The 22,699-nt window shown below is 46.8% G+C and overlaps 3 protein-coding genes across 8 annotated transcripts; 2 read left to right on the forward strand and 1 right to left on the reverse strand.

The window, feature by feature from the left end:
* Positions 1 to 2,869: 2,869 nt before the first annotated feature.
* On the reverse strand, positions 2,870 to 3,827 carry LOC117057421 (olfactory receptor 2D3-like). The gene has a single exon (XM_033168261.1). It carries the CDS (start codon positions 3,800 to 3,802, stop codon positions 2,870 to 2,872), a length of 933 nt encoding a protein of 310 aa, XP_033024152.1. The 5' UTR covers positions 3,803 to 3,827.
* Positions 3,828 to 9,339: 5,512 nt separating this feature from the next.
* LOC117059050 (arylamine N-acetyltransferase, pineal gland isozyme NAT-10-like) lies at positions 9,340 to 14,374 on the forward strand. Of its 6 annotated transcripts, none has more exons than XM_033170525.1 (2): positions 9,340 to 9,487; positions 13,276 to 14,374. In XM_033170525.1, exon 2 carries the CDS (start codon positions 13,288 to 13,290, stop codon positions 14,266 to 14,268), a length of 981 nt encoding a protein of 326 aa, XP_033026416.1. In that variant the 5' UTR covers positions 9,340 to 9,487; positions 13,276 to 13,287; the 3' UTR covers positions 14,269 to 14,374. The 6 variants fall into 6 exon arrangements, with proteins under 6 accessions (XP_033026416.1, XP_033026419.1, XP_033026414.1 ...); XM_033170528.1 differs by having other exon boundaries at positions 9,340 to 10,610; positions 13,276 to 13,465; XM_033170523.1 differs by lacking the exon at positions 9,340 to 9,487 and adding an exon at positions 11,152 to 11,299.
* A 3,678-nt stretch (positions 14,375 to 18,052) lies between these two features.
* LOC117059025 lies at positions 18,053 to 22,699 on the forward strand. The gene is made up of 2 exons (XM_033170487.1): positions 18,053 to 18,153; positions 21,325 to 22,699. Exon 2 carries the CDS (start codon positions 21,442 to 21,444, stop codon positions 22,453 to 22,455), a length of 1,014 nt encoding a protein of 337 aa, XP_033026378.1. The 5' UTR covers positions 18,053 to 18,153; positions 21,325 to 21,441; the 3' UTR covers positions 22,456 to 22,699.

Raw genomic sequence — 22,699 nt, forward strand, 5'->3', positions numbered from 1 at the left:
TCTTCGTCCATCACAATAATAATAATAAACTCTTAAAGAAAATGTATAATCTATTGTTAGAATGGGAGACCAAAGATGAAGAGCTTAAATCTGTAATGATTAAATGGGCACAAGATATAGGACACAACATACAAATGGAAGACTGGGGGAAAACTATGGAATGTAAATTTAAAATTTACTGACTGGATATTGTTAAAAGAGAATTATATGAAGATGGTGTACCGATGGTATATTACACCTGTAAAAATGGCCAAGATGTATAGAACAAGCTGTAATAAGTGTTGGAAATGTAAAGAAAAGGAAGGTACATTTTTTCATATGTGGTGGAATTGTAAAATAATTAAAAACTACTGGGAAGTTTTTTATAATGAAATGAAAAAGATGTTTAACGTAACCTTTGTGAAGAGACCAGAAGCTTTTCTGTTAGGCATTTCAGATCAAGATTTGCCAAAAGATAAGAATAATCTATTTATGTATGCTACAACAGCGGCTAGGATTCTTCTAGCCCAAAGATGGAAGAGTGATGAAATACCAACAAAAGAACAATGGCAAGAAAAACTAATGGAATATGCTGAAATGGCGAAGTTAACTGAAAGACTTAAAGACAAGGACAATAGAGACTTTTAAAAAGACTGGGAACCTCTTATGTCATAGTCGAAACAAAATAAAAAAATAAAAAAAAATTCCTCCCAGTAGCACCTTAAAGACCAACTAAGCCTGCTTCTTGGGAGAAAAGCAATGACAAACCAAGACAGCATCTTAAAAAGCAGAGACATCACCTTGCCGACAAAGGTCCATATAGTTAAAGCTATGGTTTTCCCAGTAAGGAAAGTGAGAGCTGGACCATAAAGAAGGCTGATCGCCGAAGAATTGATGCTTTTGAATTATGGTGCTGGAGGAGACTCTTGAGAGTCCCATGGACTGCAAAAAGATCAAACATATCCATCCTTAAGGAAATCAGCCCTGAGTGCTCACTGGAAGGACAGATCCTGAAGCTGAGGCTCCTATACTTTGGCCACCTCATGAGAAGAGAAGACTCCCTGGCAAAGACCCTGCTGTTGGGAAAGATGGAGGGCCCAAGGAGAAGGGGAAGACAGAGGGTGAGATGGTTGGACAGTGTTCTCGAAGCTACCAGCATGAGTCTGACCAAACTGTGGGAGGCAGTGGAAGACAGGAGTGCCTGGCGTGCTCTGGTCCATGGAGTCACAAAGAGTCAGACACAACTAAATAACTAAACAACAACAAGTTTGTTCTTGGTATGAGCTTTCGTGTTGGTCTTTAAGGTGCTACTGGAAGGATTTTTTTATTTTTTATTTTTTTATTTTGTTTCAACTATGGCAGACCAACACGGCTACCTACCTGTAACTCTTATGTCATACTTACAGAAACAATGTAAGGAAATGCTCACTTGCAAGGTTTGACTAAACACTTACAATTAACAAAATAATTATAATTATAAAAAAACATAAAGAAGTTAAAACGATAAGAATAAAAGAACGTTTAATTTTAAGACTATTATATTTAAGGACAGACAACAAGCAGGACAAGTTAATATGTCAGAAACCAGAAGGGAAAGTTGGGGGAAGTCGTGGAGAGGATTGGGAATTCATTTTGTGATTATATTGTAAGATGCAATTGTGTTAAATATAATGTAAAATCCAATAAAAACCATTGGGGGAAAGGTGCATTCTAAAGTTTGGTGTAGATACCTGTGTCTCAGGCAAACATCACAAAACACATTACATTTAAAAGAGAGAGAGAATAAATAACAATTATATAATACGATGGTAAAGACATGATTCCAACTAAGAATTTCTTCTGTTGCTTCTTCTTTTGAAAGCCAGTTCTTTTCTCTGCTTAAGGCAGGATAGTTCTTAAGAAATCCTCTGGTGCTAGTCTGGAATGAAAGGACCCACAGAAACTAAATGGTAAGCAGCTCTTTGTGCAACTCTCCCTACCCCACAACCCCTGCTCCTCCTCTCAGGTCCTTGAATGATCCTGTCATTGCTAAATATAGGAGATCAAGAGATACTTTCTATCAGATTTTCTGAGGTCCTATAAATCAATGAGCTTCGGTGATTTCCCCCACCCTGTCCTGTTTGACCTTTGTTGTCAGAATATTAAGGTCTTATATATATATAATAATTGTTCATAAGTGTACCAAGCAAACATGCACATGAATGTGTGGGCCACATGTCTGAAGCAGCACCATTTTGACTCGAAGTTGACCAAGTATTTCTCTGCAAGGAGAGAAGACAACAGGAAAAGCTTCCCAGTTCTCTTTGGGACTTACACCTCCCTGTAAATACAGTCTGGCAAGTATCTGTTAAGCTGAGCACACTATCAATATGCGTAAGAGATTCAGGAACTAAGTATTTACCATCTCAAAGGAATGGCCTGGCTACCCAGGAAAGGCAATCAGATAAGGCATCATCATATAAACTGGCAGGCAGGAGAAAAACAACCTGTTGGAGACCGCCTTTTTCTGTGATGCAGGTATGATGTATCTGGGGGTGGTGGTCTTGGGTTACACCCCTTCTGTGATGTTTGTATCATGTTTCTGGGGGGTGGTCTTGAACGGCAGCGTGGGCAATTTCAAAGATTTCTATATAAGGGCAGGCGTTCCTTTGTTCTAGGTCTGTCCCCTGCTCTCCTGTGTGTGGGGAGGTTACCCTGTTGCAACAGGGAGAATAAAGACTTTGCTTCTCAATCTTCTCTGGTTGGCCTCAGTTATATTCTCCTACCGATGGAGAACCTACAAAGGGCTCTTGTGCACCCCATAAGGGAAAAGGGCAGGTTTTGTTTATTACACATTCAACATCATAAATATGTTTGGAGAACCATGGTTTGCTAAGCACAATGCTTCCTCTCAAGACCACTCAGCCCTTGTGTTTATCAGCTCTATCCTGAAGACTTTAGCTACTGCGGCATGGACGTCCTTATTCCGCAATGTGTAGATGATCGGGTTGAGGAGAGGGGTGATGACAACATAAAAGATGGAAACGTGTTTGTCATGGCTGGGGTCTGTCCCTGACCGAGGCCTCATGTATAGGCCAATGAGGCATCCATAAAACATGGTGACCACCATCAGGTGGGAGGCGCATGTGGAGAAAGCCTTGCTCCGGCTCTCGCCCGAGCTCATGCGCACGACAGTCGCCATGATGAGTCCGTAAGAGATCAAGATGGTGGCCAGAGGGACAATTAATATTAAAACCCCAACCCCCAAGATGATGGCCTCTGTGAAGCTCGTGTCGGTGCACCCCAGCCTTATCACCATGACAAACTCGCAGTTGAAATGGTTGATCTCATTGGGGCCGCAGAAAGGGAGCTGCATGATAAAGGCTGTGATGAGCCCAGAGAGAAGGAAGGCTCCTACCCATGAGATGGCAGCCAGCATCAAACAACGTGCCTGGCTCATGGCTACAGCATACACCAGGGGGCAGCAGATCGCCATGTAACGGTCGTAGGCCATGGCCCCCAGCAAGAGGCCTTCGGTGCAACCCAGAGAGCAGGCCATGTACATCTGAAAGGCACAGCGCCCAAACGAAAGCCTCCCATCCCCGGTGAGCAGGTGAGCCAACATCTGGGGCACGACGGTGCTGGTGAAGCACATCTCCAAGAGTGAGAGGTTGGTGAGGAAGAAGTACATCGGGGTATGGAGGCGGAAGTCCATTTGGACCAGCAGGATGATGAGGAGGTTGCTCACCATGGAGATCAGATAAGCAATGAGGATAATCACAAAGAGGGCAATCTGTGTTCTCCGGTGGCTGGTGAGTCCCACCAGGTAGACCTGGGTGATCATGGTGTAGTTCCCAGGCAATGTTCTGTCTTGCATCCTGCAGAGAAAAGAGGAACAGGGAGGGTTAACAAACAAATTCCCAGATGAAGAAAAAGAAGAAGAAGAAGAAGAAGAAGAAGAGGAGGAGGAGGAGGAGTTTGGATTTGATATCCCGCTTTATCACTACCCAAAGGAGTCTCAAAGCGGCTAACATTCTCCTTTCCCTTCCTCCCCCACAACAAACACTCTGTGAGGTGAGTGGGGCTGAGGGACTTCAGAGAAGTGTGACTAGCCCAAGGTCACCCAGCAGCTGCATGTGGAGGAGCGGAGACGCGAACCCTGTTCACCAGATTACGAGTCCACCGCTCTTAACCACTACACCACACTGGCCATAACTGGACAGGATTGGCTGGTATATTTGTGTTGTATTTGGTTGATTATGCCCCTCCACATTCCACCAGCTTTCAGGGCAGCCTTCCTCCATGGCAGGGCCCCAAGTGTGCTGTTAAAGGACAAGAAAAATGACACCCACAAAGTAGGAGGCCAGTTGGATATCAAACGCTTGGGTCACTTCCAGACTGTCAGTATTTTCACAAAAGGGGTTCAAACACATACCAGAAAACTTTTTTGCTCTAAAGCAACAAAATCTACTTTACAAAATAAAAATAGACTTTATGTGATTAGGAAAGTGAAGAAGAAATGCGCTGAAAATTATACATGGCATGTAGGAAGTGGGTATAGAAAAGTTTTTTTCTCCATCTCTCATAACGCTAGGTCTTGTGGACATCCAAGGAAACTGAATGTTGGAAGATCCAGGACAGATGCAATGCATAGGGCTCATCTACACTTCAGCTTGTCCTTAGTGGTTTTTCATTTGTCCCATGCTTTGGGGGCCCTGGGTCCAATTGGTTTTCCATTTGCCCTGCTGCTTTCCCGTAGAAAACCCACTATTTAGCGCTAAATTGGAGCAAACATCAGTCTGGAGCAAAACCCACTTAACAGTGGTAAACAGCAGGCTTTCCCAGGGGTAAGTGTGGACAAACCCTTAGTTAAACTATGGAACTCACTCCCACAGGATGCAGCAATAGCTTGCAGGGAAATTTGAAATTCCACATAAACCACTCAGCATCGGAAGTTAGGGCTTTTATGATGTGTGTAGAATTCAGAAAGCAACGTTTCCACCCCCAAATCCATGACCATGTGTGGTTCCAATAGGGTAGATCATTTAATCAAGCTGAGATAAAAAAAAATCTAAAGATTTAGTGTCAGGAAATAACGTTGTCCTGGACACAGCAGAGTGAACCGCAGGTTCTCTGGAAGCTTCTGGCTGTAGAGCATTGACTGGACAGCACAATGCAGGAACTCAGCAACTCACTTGGATACGGTAACTATATACAGTATTTATTGAAGCAACTAGTATCCATAAGTTACTATGTACAGACTTTACAAATAAAAGAAACAAAACATAAAACCTCTCCTCTCTGTCTCTGTCTCTCTCTCAACCTTCAGTAACCAAACTACAAACACCACACCACTAACAACCACTAACAACCAACCACACAGCTCTCACACAGAGCTCATTCTTTAGGAACTCATTGACCAATCACAGGTCGTTGCTAAGGGTCTGGAGAGAGAGCAGATCTTGGCTTTCAGCCAACTGGTAATTGCTACAGAGGTGATAAGCTGACTTTCTGAACGTAGGCACTTTGAAATCTCTAACATTTTATGATGTGTGTAGGATTCAGAAAGCAACGTTTCCACCCCCAAATCCATGACCATGTGTGGTTCCAATAGGGCAGATCATTTAATCAAGCTGAGATAAAAAAAAAATATGGGCATTTATAGTTAACAGAAGTTACAGGGACATGGGAAGCTGTGTTACACTGAATCAGAGTTTGGGTCCATCTAACTCAGTGCTGCCTGCAGTGACTGGCAGCAGCTGTCCTGCCCAAAAGAGGTGGGATTGAGCCTGGGACCTCCTGCATGCAAAGCAGGTGCTCTCACATGTAGTCATGGTCCTTCTCCATAAGGGAAGGTTCATTCATCCATGATGAAGCTTTTGCAGCTTCTATGGCAGACAAACAAATCAGTTAAAGTCAACTGAACTTCCTTACCATGTTAATTCAGAGCAGCGGGAGAAAGCGTTCGTTGCTTGTTGGCTTTAAATTGCAGAACTGCTCCAGAGAGCAAGGAAGCCGTGAATGTTCAGTTGACGTCATGGGAGCTAGCCCAGCAGTGCCCATCCTAGGATATGCTGCAGACCTGTAGGGCTGTGGGGTATTTCCCCCCACTCCTTCCGCCCCCACCCCCCCAATGCTCATTTCCAGAGTCCAGCTCTACTGGGGAGGAAAAGGTATTGTTGTAAGACTGGGCATCTGGACAGGAGAGGCATAACACAGCCAGGTGGGACTTCGTTAATAGTATGTTGCCAAGTTGATCTGTTGCTAGGGAAGCTGCTGGTGATCGATCTCAATAGCGAGGACTTCCCCAAGTCTCCTGAATGGGACATAAAGGCATATATTCCCCCTTTCAAGTATGACATAGCCAAAAGGGTGGCATAATCTTAAGTCTCTCTATCTCTCTTTTTAAAGAAACAGCTGTTTGAATGGGGAAGTGAGACCGAGGGCATTCCCAGGCCATTGCCGTTTCTGGCAAATTCACGTTGCTCTCTTAAAGATGATTTATTACCAGTGCAACAAAGCTGCTTCACCGCAAAACAGAATTTTTGCAAACAGGGAAGTGAAGGGAGAAACATGTGGTTTCTTGATGCAACATTGTACAACCTTCCCACAGACAAGACAGAACGGATCTTATATCTATATAAATGTAAACTGTCCCATGTCCGTTGGTTTCCACTTTCCACCAAAACCGCTTGAGCGACACAACGCCACATGCCACTATGGGAGTGTTCCTAGCTACATGGGGTATACAAATATCACACCTACGCAAGGTAAAAAAAAAAAACCCTTTTTTGGACCTCAAAACTCAGCCAGCAGACCCTGCCGGGCATGCTGGGGAAAGAACCAACAGGAGAGGTCCCAGTTCATTGCATGACAATTGCATCCCTCACACTACAGAGAAAAACTCATGAGATGTGTCTTCCCACCCATGGTGGAGATACAATGGACTCAACAGTTTGAAATGCTCTAAAGAAGGATGGGCTGGAATCCTCAGATACTCAAAGTTGGTGCCTTAGACTACGGTGCACATTTCCCCCTCGGAATTCTGCTAATGGAATTGTTGCTCTGCGAGGTGTAAACTGCGGCGCCCAAAATTCTTTAAGGTATAGTGTTTGCGCAGCCCTGGACATTAGCCATAAAGCGAATTTTACTTTTAACCATTTTGTGAGAAATGGTGGCATAGAAGAGAAGCAGACATATAACAGGGAGAGGTGATCAGACGTACGGATCAAGAGGCAGTCACTGCCCTGTTTTATTTCATTCAAGTTCTGCGTTCGGATCAGCCCACCTGAGACCACCACACCTTGCACCTTGGAGAATGTCGCCGAGCACTGCCAGGATTCGCTAAGCTCCGAGCTCTTTCAAGATATCTCTCCAACGAGTTCTTAAAGACTTCTAAAAGGATGGGGACCACCGTCTGCTTCCAGTCATGGATTCCACTGGCCCATTGTTGACCCATGAATTTAGAACAGAATGAATGCTTTCTTTCCGTGCCTCCTTGCCTAATGTATTACTCTCCTCTATTTAAGAGCTCGGTGCGATAACAAACTTTCTAGTTCTGCTCCATGCGGGATCCAGCATCTTGCCCCCAAAGACCATTCCCCTATTTCCATTTGGATTATAAACAACCAATTATTGCACTTAAATCCCCTTGCGTGTGACTTCTGCCTTTGTCATTTGGGAAAGGTGCTTTTTATGCTCAGAACGTATTTGAAAGATGATGCAACTGTGGCAAAGATTAGATACACCATGGCCGAAGAAGTCTTAATTAGCCATGAGGAGGGATAGTGGATAAATTTGATTCAGCTCGCACTGAAAGCAACCCTACAAACTCTGCAGTTTCTGAAACAATATGCAAACCAAAACACAGATACCCTTCATAATTAACATGCCTCCAAATTTTACAGGTGCAGGTCTGAAGCCAAGCATTAGTGTGCATAAAAATGCATGCACTGTATATAATGCAAAACTACATAGAATTAAAATTGAAGACCATCAATTAAGCATTGCAGAAATGTGTTTTCTGTTTTCTTTTTTTTATATAATTTTTATTAAGTTTTTCTATTTTACATTTTGGAATATTCATTTAAACAACCTTAAAATATCAGCGACTTCCCTTCTTCTCTTTCCATGGTTCATTTTGCATACCATAAATCCCTGCATATTTTACATAAACTAAACCATTCAGTATTCCATTACTATACAGTCGTAGCTTGGATTGCGAACGTGATCCATGCGGGAGGCACGTTCGCAACCCGCAGCGTTCGCAACCCACAGTGTCATGTCTGCGCACATGCGTGATGCAATTTGGCGCTTCTGCGCATGCGCATGACATTTTGCAGTTTTGCGCATGCACGAGCGCCGAAACCTGGAAGTAACCCGTTCCGGTACTTCCGGGTTCAGCGCGGTCCGCAACCAGAAAACACGCAACCCGCAGCATTCGCAACCCGGGGTATGACTGTATTACATGCATCAAAACTCATTTACACTGTTGAATTTATCTTAATGCTGCCAACGTTTTCAAATGTACACAATTTTCACCCATATATTCAATAAACATTTTCCAATCTTCTCTAAATGTATGTTCTTCTTGTTCTCTTATTCTGTATGTTAAATCTGCAAACTGCACATACTCCATCAGCTTAAGTTGTCATTCTTCTTTAGTTGGGACCTCGCTCATTTTCCATTTTTGGTCTAACAAAACACAGGCTCCAGTAGTGTCATACATAAATAGTCTTTTCTGACACCTCGGAATTTCCATCTGAATTATCCCCAACAAAAAGGACTCTGTTTTTTGTGTTTTGTTTTGTTTTTTGTTTGTTTTGAAAAGTACTTTTAAACATTTTTTTCAATTCATTATAAATTATTTCCCAATACTCTTTGACCCTTTTACAAGTCCACCACATATGACAGAATGTACCCTCAGCCTCGTTGCATCTCCAGCAATTATCTGATTCAGTCTTATACATTTTAACAAGTCTACTCAGAGTTAAATACCATCTGTAAATCATTTTCAGGTATATTTTCTTAATCCGCCTACATTTAATTCCACACTCGTCTACAGAAGGGGCCTCCTGAAAAACAGAAAAATGCAGGAAAGTGAGGGGCAGATATTTTAAATGGAGAGTGCGGGGGGAGAGAAAGAGAGAAAAAGAGAGTCACAGGTTTCATGGCTATGCTATACTTCTTATTTAATTCCTAAAGTGGATTTAATTGGCCAGAGGCTAGCAAGGGTTAAGATCCTGCCAGAGAGTTGAAACATGAGCCAGTGGGAGGTGTGTTTGTGAATGTGTGGTGTATATTCATGGTCACGTGATATCCCTCATTTACTTCCTCTCTCTCTCTCTTTGCACATAGCAAAACAACTGCTGGCTTTTGCTAATCATGCGCTTTTCCAGAGAAGTTGAGCTGAGACCAGGCCAACAAGCAGGAATGTGGTGAGAACCAGGATTCCTGGGTTCCCTGAGCTTGGAATGGGGTCCGGAGCAGTATGTGAAGAATCGGAAGATCCATTCATGGCAGCTCAGGGGTGAGGGTCCTCCCTGAGTCTTAACCTAGCTGGAATGTTGCCCTTGAACTCTGCTTAATACTTCTTTCTTGCATGTGAGGCTGCCGCACAGAGAGAGGGGTGTGTGCAGAAACCAGCCAGCCAAATACATCCTGCCCCTTTCCACCTCTGGCTCTGCTCACATTTGCCTCTCCACCATTAACATGTGGAAGGTTGCAGGGAAGGCACCTTCTGTGTGGAAAAGGTCTCCCACCTGCGAACTCTGGCAGCAGAAAGAATAGGAATCCCGATCTACCTCCTCATCCTTTCTCATCTACTTCCTGAGTCCAGTCCAGAATGGACATTGGACATTACCTGCTACGGATCAGGTACCAGGGCCCCACGCAGCCTTCTCTGGAGACCCTGCGCAGCCTCCACCGGTGCCACCTCCTCTCCGTGCCCTTCGAGAGCCTCAGCATCCATTCCGGGGAGCCCATCATCCTGGAAGTGCCCTCCCTCTACAACAAAATCGTCCGGCACCGTCGGGGCGGCTTCTGTTTTGAGCTGAACGGCCTCTTCCTGTGGCTGCTGAAGGCGTTGGGATTTGATGCCAAAGCCATAGCCGGGCGTGTCCGGAACCGTTTCACCGGCCGCTATGGCCCCCCGTTGGACCACATGGTGGTTTTGGTGCAGCTGGGTGGGCGCCAGCTGCTCTGCGACGTGGGCTTTGGTGAAGCTTTCACGGATCCATTAGAGCTGAAGGCCTCTGTGGAGCAAGTCCAGGAAGGTGGCATCTTTTGGCTGGGCCTCCAAGGGGGCGTCTGGGTGCTGGAACGCCGAGAAGTCTCTGGGAAGCAGGGGAGGCCCTTGTATCAGTTCACCCTCGAGGAGAAGAAACTGGACGATTTTACGGGCATGTGTCTGTACCACCAGTCTTCGCCCAGCTCCATATTCACTTGCAAATCCTTCTGCTCCCTGCAGAAAGAAAATGGCGGGCGCCTCACCTACATGGGTTGGCGTCTCATTTCCAAGAAGGGAGAGGAGCATACAGAGACCATCCTGCAGAGCACCGAGATCCCAGTGGTGCTCCGTGAGAAATTTGGGATCAATCTGAGCGGGGACTTCAAGCCAAAGGATGAAGAAATCCTGCCACCTCTTGAGGAAGGTTAATGTGGGGCGGTGGAAATTGCTCCCAATCCGGATAATAGCCTAAAAGATGGTTTGTAAATAATTTCTCAGGACTAGCCATTGGTTAAGTGCTGTGATGTCATGGAAGCGTCACAAACATTCTGATCTCCAAAGGAAGGGGAAATTTCATTTGTTTGCTCCAACCCCGGATCTGTCTGTTAACTTCCATACTCTTGCTATTTTGCAAATGCAGGTAGTGCAGTTTGGAGTTATTGCACAACAAACCTGCTTCCCATGACCTTTATCCAAAAGAGGCTCATAGAGCAGCTTATACTGTACAAATCAGCTTTAAGCAGAGCCGTCAACCTTCCCTTTTTTTTTTGGCAATGGGAAACAGCGCTGGAATAAGGGAATTTCCCGCAAAAAAAGGGGAAAGTTGACAGCTATGGCTTTAAGATGGTCCCTGCCTTGAGGCTCACAGTCTCAAAACACATGACGCCCGAGGAAAAAAGCAGTAGGCGGGAGAAAGCAAACTCGGTCATAAGTTTTAAAGCTGGCGGTTCTGGCTGATTCCCCTTGATAAAGAACCTTTTCTCCTCAAAAATATCATTCCCAGCCCCTTATCAGACCCTGGAGCCCAGCAGGCGACAACATCCAGAACAGGGCAGTTGCTGCCACACACAGTTCTTCCCTCAGACGACTGTCTTGATGACAGAATCTTTGCAGGTGGGAGAATGGTGGAGTCACCCCTCTCTTTTGCCATGACACTGCAGAGTTGGCCCGGCTGAGGGACCCTGGCTGGCCCAAGTTCAACCAGAGAGTTGCGTGACTTGAGTGGCGAGTTGAACTTGCGCCGCCTCTTGGTCATAATCTGAAGCTATCCATTTCCCTGCATTAGAACGTTGTGTGTTCCATTTATAGATTGTTAATGTGCCCTCTTAACACACTCCTAGGCAAAGTTTGGGGTTCCAATAGAAACGGAGAGATTTGCCCCATCATCCCACCGAAGACCCACAAGGCTCAGGGATGGGGGGGACAAGAGGTGCATCAGTTTTTAGGGAAAGAGTGAGGTGTTTTTTTTAATAATAATAATAATAAAAACCATCAGTGTCACAACAGACCAGCTCTGTGCAAAACTGATAGCAACCCTCTGGCATATGAATGAAGTAGATAAGGAGGTCCACCTTACTCTCAAGAAAATTGGGTGGTGAGGGAAGGGGGAATGTTGCAGCCAGCCTATGGGGAGTCGCCACTTCGTAGTTGGTGGAGTTGGGGAGGGAAGAATGAGTGATGTTCTGCGGGAGAGAAATGCTGAGGTCACTTTGAGTTCATGCATAGAGATGCTTAGGGGCGGGGCCACTTGAGAGGGGAGGAGCCAAAGCCCTTAGAAATAAACAAGCCTTTTTGACTTGCATTAACTCAGAATTTCTCCGCCTGCGACTTGCCTGGTGTAAGAGCTGTGAGCATCTGGAATGGAGGGAAAGGGAATGGAATATAGAAAAAGGAAGGGGAGGTGTTATAGAATATACTGAATAATTGTCAAACCAGGGGTGGGGCCAGGATTGCATAGGGTTTGCCGCTTTTATTTTCTAGGAGGGTGCCTGTGTTTTAAACAATTACATGCCAGGCAGAAGCTGAACAGGTGACGTTTCCCCCAACCACTTTGTCTTCAAATGCTGCACCTGTTAGATTTCTGCCTTGCATTGGAGGCACACAGAAGCCCTGCCATGAAAGAAAATTGGTTTTTCTGGGAATGAGGACATTCAGCCCTTTATTGGCGAAATAAAATATACATTGTCCTCAACAGAGGTGTTTATTTCATGCCAAATATGAATCTGTGGCAGGAAAGTGTGGCAGTTAAGTACCTAGTGGGCACTGTATTGGACTGCAAAGAAATGGAGGTGGGCAAAACCTTTCTATTGGACCATCTTAACTGAGGTAGGAATATGCAGGCCTCCTGGTTTCACAGAACTCTTCGTTGCACAGAATGGAAAGGTGGATATTTCAAATGCATATTGGGCAAGCTAGATTAGAAAGGCAACAGAACCGCTGGCTTGCCGTTAATGGAAATTTTGCAACACACACCGAACCTGGAGGTGGTTGCTCATTGCGCCATTAGCATAATATCCAATATGCAAATAAAATTTATTGGGTGATTAATTTGCTTACGTCGTGTGAAAGTCTGATGCAGTTCAGGTCTTTTGTAATAGTTTGGGTCTTTTGTGTGTGAGAGAGGGAGAGGGCACAATCTTAAGATGGTAGCTCAGTGGTGGAGCATCAGCCATGTATGTCTAAGGTCCCGGGTTCAATTCCTGACATCTCCAGGAAGGGTTGGGAGAGACTTCCTGCCTGAAACCCTGGAGGGCCACCGCCTGTCAGAGTAGACAGCACTGAGCTAAGTGAGCCAGTAGTATAAGCTATTGAGGTCCAGCTCCGAGGGTCTTCTGGCGGTTCCCTCACTACGAATTGAGATTGCAGGGAACCAGGCAGAGGGCCTTCTCTGTGGAACGCCCTCCCATCAGATGTCAAGGAAATAAACAACTATCTTGTTTTATCTTTTTTGTTTTTATTATTATCATTAATTCTGTTGGAACCACAGTGGGGTGGGGAATAATAATAATAATAATAATAATAATAATTCTAAAAACGAGGTCACTTCCTTTCTCATTCTCTACTTGCTTCTCCTTCTCTGCCCCCTGAAGGTCTTGACTGCGATGGTTCTGCAGAAGGAAGTCCCCAAAGTCCACATTTTCAGCACCAGGGCTGGAGATGTGATTCTTCGCCCTGATCTGAACTGCTACCTGCTCCTCTCCAGTTTGCCGACCTCGTCCTGCGCTGAGCTCTGGCCCTTGCACCCTTCCCTGCGCGGCGGCGAACACTATTTCAGCTCCCGTTGGCACAACACCATCTATGTCATCCGGGACAACAAACTCCTGGAAACCCAAGACCTTCACACCGAGCCCAGCGGACAGCCCTGTCGCCTGCACCCCAGCTGCTGCGCCGGGCAATATTATTTCGTTGTTTCCGGTGGCTCCTTTGGCATAATCTTGAGCCCGGGCACCATGACGGCAGTCAAGGACTTGACCACAGGGGAACCAGATCCAGACGCACAGCCAGGGCACCATCAGTGGTCCAACGAGAAGATGGGAAGCCATCGCAGTTACCTCTACTGGCAGCTGTGGGATAACTTCAGCGGAGAAGTCTTTTCTTTCCACCCCAGCGTCCTCAACTTCCTGCCGGGAGGTCTCGGCCTCAGCAAAGGGGACGCATTCAAGGCCTGGGAGCTGCTGAACATTTTCCACAACTACTCCGACACCCCTGTCTCCAGGTTACAGGAAGTGTCCCGGAAAGTGGGCTGCGCCACAGAGAAGCTGGCTGACGTCGGGTGCGGCTGGGTGGCGGCGGCCCTGCCAGATTCTCCTGAGCCAGGCTCCGTCGCTGTGGCGCTGGCCAAGGCCCAGTTTGCGTTACCGACCGAATATGGCGGAGTGGGCCTGAACACAGAGCAGGAGGAATGGGGGGAAGCCCGTGAGGTGGAGACGACCCTGCAGTTCATGCTACAGCCTGAAGATGTTGCCTATGTGTGGCAGTATCGGCTGGGGCTAGGGAAGGAGGTCATCTTGTTTTGCAGGGAAATTGAGGTCACCCTTGGCTGCGACCCACCCACTAAGGTCCCCCTGCCTTCTTCATCCTAAATAACAGCTGGCTGCAGCTCCTCATTTCTTTCCACCCTTTCCCCTTAGATGTATTTCTGTACACTACCGATTGATAAATGCTGAAATAAATAAACAAATCGGGGGGTGGGGGGAACCTGTGGCCTTCCCAATGTTAATAGACACCAAATCCCATCAACCCCAGCCAGTGGTCAAGATTGATGGGCGTTGTAGTCCAGCAACATCTAGAAGGCTAAAGGTTCCTCATCCTTGATTGGACAGATTTCCTGGAGATCCTCTGTTGTGTGTGTGTGTGTGTGTGTGTGTGTGTTTATATATACACACAAAAGCTTAATAAAATGCTTTAAAATGCTTTTAATGCTTGCTGGAATAGAGGGCCCATCAAATCTCACTACAGATTGAGAATTCCTTCTCATGTTTCTGTGGTTGTTTTAATAGATAGATTCCCCACCCGTCCAGCCTTGATGCGGGGAATTAGGGCAGAGTTGTCGAGCGTGGTCAGTCCTGACTCTCTAGGGTTGGTGGGTTTATGCAGAGGGTGAATAAACACCAATAGGTTGAAATGGGGTTGGGAAAGGCCCAGACGTAGAAAATATCAGAGGCATAGCACAATTTTTTTAATTAGGAGCTCAGAGCCCCAGAAATACATGACATGGGCATGTGCAGAGTGCGCCTCCCTTGCCAGTGCATTTGACGATTCCACAACACAGATGTGTTCCTTATTTTTTATGTTTTATGGTTCCTAGTGATGGTGATTAATAAATGTTGATTATATATTGATGTTCCTTGACTTTATTTCATATGGATTCCTAAGAATCTGGCTTGGGGATTGACAGCTTTATGAGCTCATCAAGGGGTCAAATGAACTCAAGAGGCTTGGGGGACCCTGGAATAGCAAAACAACCTGAGAAAGGGACTGTGGCTTTCTTTTTTCTTGAGGTGTGTGTAGGGGGGAAACTGTCCCTGTGCCCTTTTACCATACAGGAATGAATTTGCAGTCTATGACTGCGTTACAGAGCATTGTGTGGGGCTGACTTGTCTTCCAGCCTTTGAATTACAGATTTCTAAAGCTAAAACCAGGGGGCGTTGCTTGGTATGTAAAACACTTGAGGTATTGTTTCACGACACAAATTTGCATATGCAACTTTATTTGTACAGATGCTGAAATGATCAAAAATTGCTCACAGGCTGGTCTCTAGTCCTTAGGGGATTCTGTGAGCCCGCTAGGTAAAGGATTCCCTGCGGTCGGAGGTTTGAAGAAAACAGGCAAGACCAAGGCAAAACTTAGAGCAAACCTTTATTTTGTATAAGCAAAAACTGCTATAGCAGGGTCCACACCCCTCTATACCCAGAGATGAGTGGAACCCCTCCCAGAAGGTGGCACTCCCAACTTTTATTAGTTTCCCCACTTTCCAGTTCCCCCCTCCCCCCTTCCATCATCACTATGTCATCTCTACATCATCAGAGGGGAGGTGCGTGGGCAGTACCTGGGTGTCAGGTAGCCATCCTTCTCACCTTTTACCCATCACCTGACACCCAATAACATAAGATAATAAAGCTATTTACACTTCCTGAACCAATCTGGTCAGGCTGATCATGATTCTATTTTTTCTCAGTCAGAATCCATTCCTGGGTTGCCTTCCTTTGTAGTTTTGATAGCTACATGTCTAGCACTTGAGTGGGTGAGATGTTTCTTGGGGTGAGGTGTTTTCCTGCCTAAGTGACTGTACGCTTTTTGGTAAATGGCTGTCTAGTCTCCTTTTCCCTGTGCCAAACAGGATTCATGGAGGTGGGAAAAAAAGAGCAGCTGCTTTTAGTTGTTTCCTGAGACTCTGCACAGTGCATTTTATACAGTGACTTAGACAGGATACTATTACTTCTATATAGTAACAATTTTAACTGTAGATATAACAAAATATAAAATCAAAAAATCAAAAATTCCTTCCAGTAGCACCTTAGAGACCAACTAAGTTTGTTCTTGGTATGAGCTTTCGTGTGCATGCACAATCTGAAGAAGTGTGCATGCACACGAAAGCTCATACCAAGAACAAACTTAGTTGGTCTAAGGTGCTACTGGAAGGAATTTTTGATATTATATTTTGTTTGGACTATGGCAGACCAACACGGCTACCTACCTGTAACTGGAACTGTAGATATGACATTTGAAAGGGAAACTTCATATGGCTGCAGTACCAGTGTACATACTTTAGATGGCGCTGTTAGATGACATTCTTTGGCTGGAGCTTGACAGGTCATTTAATGCAGACAGCTTCTGTTGCCTCAAGCCATGGGGGAGGGGGTCTTCTGAAGTTGGGCGTATGCATAATCGCTGGGTAATTTGTCAGCTCTTTCCCCCAACAGGAACAGCGTTGCTAAAAGAATGGAACAGCTACTTGTCCCGGGAAATCTATGGATTTTGGCTGGAATGATTGTGGCCCCTTGCAGTCTCATCTCCTCATGCACGTTTCCTCTCAATGTTTGCATCTAATGCGTAAACTTGTGAATCTATTGTCAAGATACCCTGCCTGGTGTCATTTCTTACACTGAATGTGTGGCATGTCAAGCCTGTGGAGTCACCTTCCCTGCAATTGTGGCTTCCACAGGAACAAAGCACAGCTCATGCACAGGACTCCTTCACAGTAATATCTCATATATAACATACAAGGTTCCCCCCCCCTTCACTGCGTTTAGCGCAATGCAAATATAGGATGACGGGGCGAGGAGGAATTCGTGTCGGCCTTCAAGCTCACTGGAGGAAACTGAGAGCTTGAGCTGTGCCCTCATTCTAGCCTAGGGTTTCTGCAGCAGCAGCAGCAGCATTTTTTTATTTGTATACCGCCTTTCCACAGTGAAAAGGTGCTCAAGGCGGCTTACAACACGACAAGATTTCTGCAGCATGGTCACTGTCTCCAGTACCCTAGCGTGGAGTCTTTTGCCCACTACTGCAAGCTCCAAAGCTAAGCACTCAGGAACCCTGGAAACACGAAGTGCTTCATTCTCAAGAGCATCGAGTGAAAAGTTCTGTTGCGTGTGGTGGAACTTGGCGGTAAAAAAACACAATTTAAGACATGCCAAAGGAAGCTGCTGGAGCCCTCCCAAGTTTTTCACCCGTATATTATTGCACCGAAAATAACAGCTCCTCCAACTGAAAGGAAGCAAGGTGATCTGCCTTGTTCGTTGCAATACATCCCTAATAATCATTGCATAATTATTGCATAATCCTAGCCGGTTGTATAACGTCAGAAGGGACGTGGCTGCGAAGGGACGCTGCACTTTTGAATCTGCCACCTGAATTTGCCCACGTACACACAACCGGGCAATGTCACACACACCAGCCTGTTGCCGCCCTCCCACCCCCAAAGCCGATCTACGTAGATTCCCCCGACGGCGCCCAAAGCTGGGAGGTGCGGCGGGGGTGGGGGTGGGGAGTGGCCAACTTTTTCGCCCCCCCCCCCCCCCCGCCTGCGCCTGTGCTCGGCGCGGAGACGCGAACAGCTCAGCGGCTTCGCTTCACGCCAAGATCCTGAAGGGGGAGCAGCAGATCTAGGCGGAGATCTGCTGATCTCACCCACCCTAGATCTCCTCCTGGGATGGAAGCTGTTCGGAATAGAGCGAGGCCGTCCTTTGCACCTGCCCTGTGCCCAAAAAGCGATGCAGAAGCACAGAGAGAGAAGCCACTCACCACCACCCCCTGCCCCCAGCTCCGCTCTCCACCCGCCCACGCGCAAACTTTCCTTTTCTTTGGTTTTGGGTCTCCTCCCCCCCCCCTCGGGAGGGAGGAGCCGAGGAGCCCGGCCTTCTCCGCCAGCCTCTTCCGGGAAGCTGCCGTGGCCCCGACTGTCAGCGACTGCGGTCCGGGAAGCTTCTGCGCCCTCGTGGAATTGGCGCGAGAGCCTTGCAAAGCAGGTGAGGGTTTTCTGCAGCTGCATTTGCGTGTCCGCCCGTCCCCCCGTCCCCACGCACCAACAGACCTCTGCTGCTTGTTGTCACTCGCGTGCAGGCTTCCTCTCATGCTGTGTTGTGTGTAGTGTGTGTTTGCCCTGCCCTGCAGCGGGGTTCCCTGGGGGTGTGTGAGAAGTTTAAGACGTTCCTACCTAGCGGTGGGGGGTGGGGGGGCATGGTAGTGTCGGTGCTAACAGCCGTGAGTTAGAGGGGCCGAATCCTTCAATTCTTGAAAATTAGTGGGGCAAAGAAAGAGAAGGAGAGAGAGAGGTGATGTCATTTGTTTGTTTGTTTTCATGAAAGCTATACACGGCTTGATTGTAAAAAAAAGGGGGGGGAGTTTCAGATGGCTTCTAAAAATTATTAGATCACTCCTGAAATCATCTGGTATCTGAAGAAGTGTGCATGCTCATACCAAGAACAAACTTAGTTGGTCTCTTAAGGTGCTACTGGAAGGAATTATTTTATTTTTATTTTTTTGTCCTGAAAGCATGTTAGTTTCCTTCCCCGTCCCCTCCCTCCCAGTAGAATGACTGGAATGGGGCTTTATTAACTTATTGTGCTCACAGCTTGCGTTTCAGCTTGCTCTGTAAAAAATAAAGCCTTGGGCTTGGGAATTAGCCCTTGTGACAGGATTCCTGGGTTCCTGTCCCAGTTCCGCCCACAAGGAGTGACCCTGCAGCAGGAATAGAGTCCCTCATGCACGGTTCCTATGGCCTGCAGAAATGCCACAGGATTCTGGATCTGGCGGGTCCTGGCCTTGCGCAGCTTAGGAAACCATGGCACACTCTTAAGACTGCCACTTTTCCTTAATATTCTGGCACTTCTTCTTTGCAGTGTGGAGAGAGGCAGCAGCAGGAGGAGGATTACGGCAATGGTGTTGTTATCCCTTACCTCCGACAGCAAGGGGAAAGCTTTTCCTGTTGTGTTTCTGCTTCTTGTGCCAGATCTGGTTAATTAATAGGACACTTGGCGCCTGTAAACATCCAATGGTCATTGGTCTTCCATAGCTGAGAGTAATCCCCTCAAGAAGCCTGAATTGCAAACACCACACTCCTTGATCCTCGGTTTTGTGCCTCTTAAAAGTGCAATCTCACAGGAACACAAGGTAAAGGGACCCCTGACTATTAGGTCCAGTCGTGTCCGACTCTGGGGTTGCGGCGCTCATCTCGCATTACTGGCTGAGGGAGCCGGCGTACAGCTTCCGGGTCATGTGGCAAGCATGACAAAGCTGCTTCTGGCAAACCAGAGCAGCGCATGGAAACACTGTTTACCTTCCCACCAGAGCGGTCCCTATTTATCTACTTGCACTTTGACGTGCTTTCAAATTGCTAGGTGAGCAGGAGCTGGGACCGAGCAACGGGAGCTCACCCCGTCGCGGGGATTCGAACCACCGACCTTCTGATCAGCAAGCCCTAGGCTCTGTGGTTTAACCCACAGCGCCACCTGCGTCCTTCACAGGAACACAAGGAGCTGCCTAATTCCGAGTCAGATCACTTGTCTGTCTAGCTCAGTACTGTTTACACTGACTGGCAACACATACACACACACACACACACACACACACACACACACACACACACCAGGGTTTCATACTGGGGCACGTTTACCAATCCTACCTGGAGATGCTGGGGTTCAACCTGGAATCTTCTGCATGCAAAGCAGATGTTCCACCTCTGAGCTGCGACCTTTCCCAGTATTCAGCTTGCACACACTATTTGCTTATGAAATCATAGAATCGTAGAATTGGAAAAGGACCATAAGGGCCATGTAGTCCAACCCTCTGCAATGCAGGAATCTTTTTGCCCAAGGTGGGGCTCGAACCCACGACCCTTAAGAGTCTCATGCTGTACCAACTGAGCTGTCTTGTTGAGATGTATAGATAATTGCTGGCGTACTCAGTATTTTCAACTCAAATTGCCACAACAGCATTATGAATCTAGGCAGGGGAACATACAGGTGAAACTGGAAAAATTAGAATATCGTGGGAAAAGTCCATTTATGTAAGCAATTGTTTTCATTAGCTACTGGAGTTTAATATATGAGATAGACTCATGACATGCAAAGCGAGATATGTCAAGCCTTTGTTTGTTATAATTGTGATGATTATGGCGTACAGCTGATGAAAACCCCAAAGTTGAAATTGTTAATTTGGGGTTCTCATCAGCTGTACGCCATAATCATCACAATTATAATAAATAAAGGCTTGACATATCTCGCTTTGCATGTCATGAGTCTATCTCATATATTAGTTTCACCTTTTAAGTTGAATTACTGAAAGAAACGAACCTTTCCACGATATTCTAATTTTTCGAGTTTCACCTGTGTAACAGTATATGCATATAACATTGTCCGGTCAGGTGAAGCTAATAAGCCAAAACTCTGGGAAATGAGGCCCTAGGCACAAATGCATATTAAAGTTATGTAAACAGGGGAAATGCCCTAGGAAAAAAGTATGGCTGACTTCCAAAGGGAAATGCAATTAAAACATCTGTCATGGCACAGTGTTTGCAGATACAACAAAGCACACCTATCTGGATTTGAGATTCGAACGCCAGACACCAGCCCTGCTTCTCATAATCAAACTAGACGAAGGGATCCACAAGATCAACTCAGGGACAAAGTAGGCTGTTCAAGTATTCAGTAGGAACTTATTGAATGATGTAGGGTAATGATCTCACACTTGAATCTGCCGTAAGGTTAGGGTGCCTTACACGGTGGGCTCAGGTGCAGAATCCAGCTTCCTGAGAATTTCAGCTTTACATGTAAGTGTCACTACAAACACACGTGAGCTTCTGGCCCCCAGGTTTGCAAAGATTTCCTTGAGAAAGCATACAGGCAGAAGAAATCCAAGATCTGAGATGGGTAATCAAATGACGTTTCACTGGGCTCTGCACAGCACCTTAGAGCCAAATCAGAATAAATTATGCCATATCATTGTTGCTTTTTAAGGGGGCAGAAAATAATGCAAAATAAGATGTTCTCAACAGAGGTGTTACTGATGCAGTTTGGAAGCCACTGGCACAGAATGTCACATTTTTTTTTAACATCAGGACCCAGCCCTGAGTTAAGGGTCACTTCATTGCTTTCTATAACTAAACATGCCTTTCTCATTTCCCTTTCCCTCTCTACCAGCAACAGCAACTCACATTTCGTGATATATTGCCTCTGGACCTGGAGGTTCCATTAACCTGTATTTGCTAAAACCTGTCGATAAGAACCTCTTCCGCATCTCCCCACCCCGAGACATCCATGGCTGCCATTGTGCCCCGGGCAGACTCCCCTGGCACAGACATCTTTGCTACCCGCCACGGTTTCTTCGTCGTCCGCTCGGACCTGGGTTGTTTCCTCCAAGTGCTCGACTTCCGTTTGGGGCAGGACATCCAAGTGTGGGATCTGCACCCGGCCTGCCGTGGTGGGGACCACTACGTGGGGGACCCCACGAGCTCCGCCATCTACCTCCTTCGCGGGGACTCGTTCTGCAAAGTGCTTGACCTGAGCTCCGAGCCGCCCTCCAGCGCCCTCCCGTTGCACCCCAGCTGCCAAGGAGGCGACCATTATGCCTTCTGCGAGGGCCGGTTCTTCATCTTTTTCCTGACACGTGGCGTGGTCCTATCCGTGGCCGACCTGGCCACTGGGGCCACAGCTAAGGAGATCTGCTTGGAGCCGGCACTACTCAACGGACTGTATTACTATGGTGCCGATGCCACCCACCTCGCCTGCTTAAGGATGGATGAAGAAAACGGCCTTTGTGGCTACCTTTTTGCAGTGGCAGGGCACAAGGAGACCTTCTCCGTCCACCCTGACGTGGTCTCCTTCCTTCCTGGGGGGCTGGGCCATACCCACGGGGCTGCCTTTGGCGCTTGGGAATGCCTCAAGCTGATCTCCAATGCCACAGACCTGCCCATGCCCAGCAGCCACGAAATCACCCGCAAAGTTGGTTCCTCGAAGCTGGCGTTCAGTCAGAAATACCACGTCTCAGGATCTCTGGACCCGGAGTCCTTGGCCGTCTCCCTCCTGCAGCACCAGTTTTCCCTCCCTGTCGCTTACGGTGGTCTGGGGCTTCGGACGGAGCAGGAAGAGTGGGAGGAGGCAGCCGAGGAAGGAGAGGCTTTGCGGGTGATCTTGCAACCCCGGCAGAAGCTCTACTGGTGGCATTACCAGCTGGGGTTGGGCAAAGAGCCCCTCCTCTACTGCCGGTCTCTGAAGGTCACCCGCAGCCCCTCGCCACCCACCCATATACCTCTGCCACCGGTTGATTCTTGATGCCAGGACTAAGCGACAAGAATCTGATGTTTGTTTTGGTTGGGGTTGTGCATTAAAAAAAAGAAAAAAGCACTGCTTGCTCCCTGCCCTGCCCTCCCTGCTGTGCTTCCTGTTTGTTTCATTGTTACACCCATTTCACAGGCGGTAAAAACAAGTTGCTGGGCTTCTCTTGATGTAGAAGGGGCCTCTGTCACACTTGGTGGAGGTCATGAAACCACTACTGTTCATCAAATAATAAAAAATA

The sequence above is a fragment of the Lacerta agilis genome, chromosome 14 (assembly GCF_009819535.1).
Source record: "Lacerta agilis isolate rLacAgi1 chromosome 14, rLacAgi1.pri, whole genome shotgun sequence".
NCBI classification, from domain to species: Eukaryota; Metazoa; Chordata; class Lepidosauria; order Squamata; family Lacertidae; genus Lacerta; species Lacerta agilis.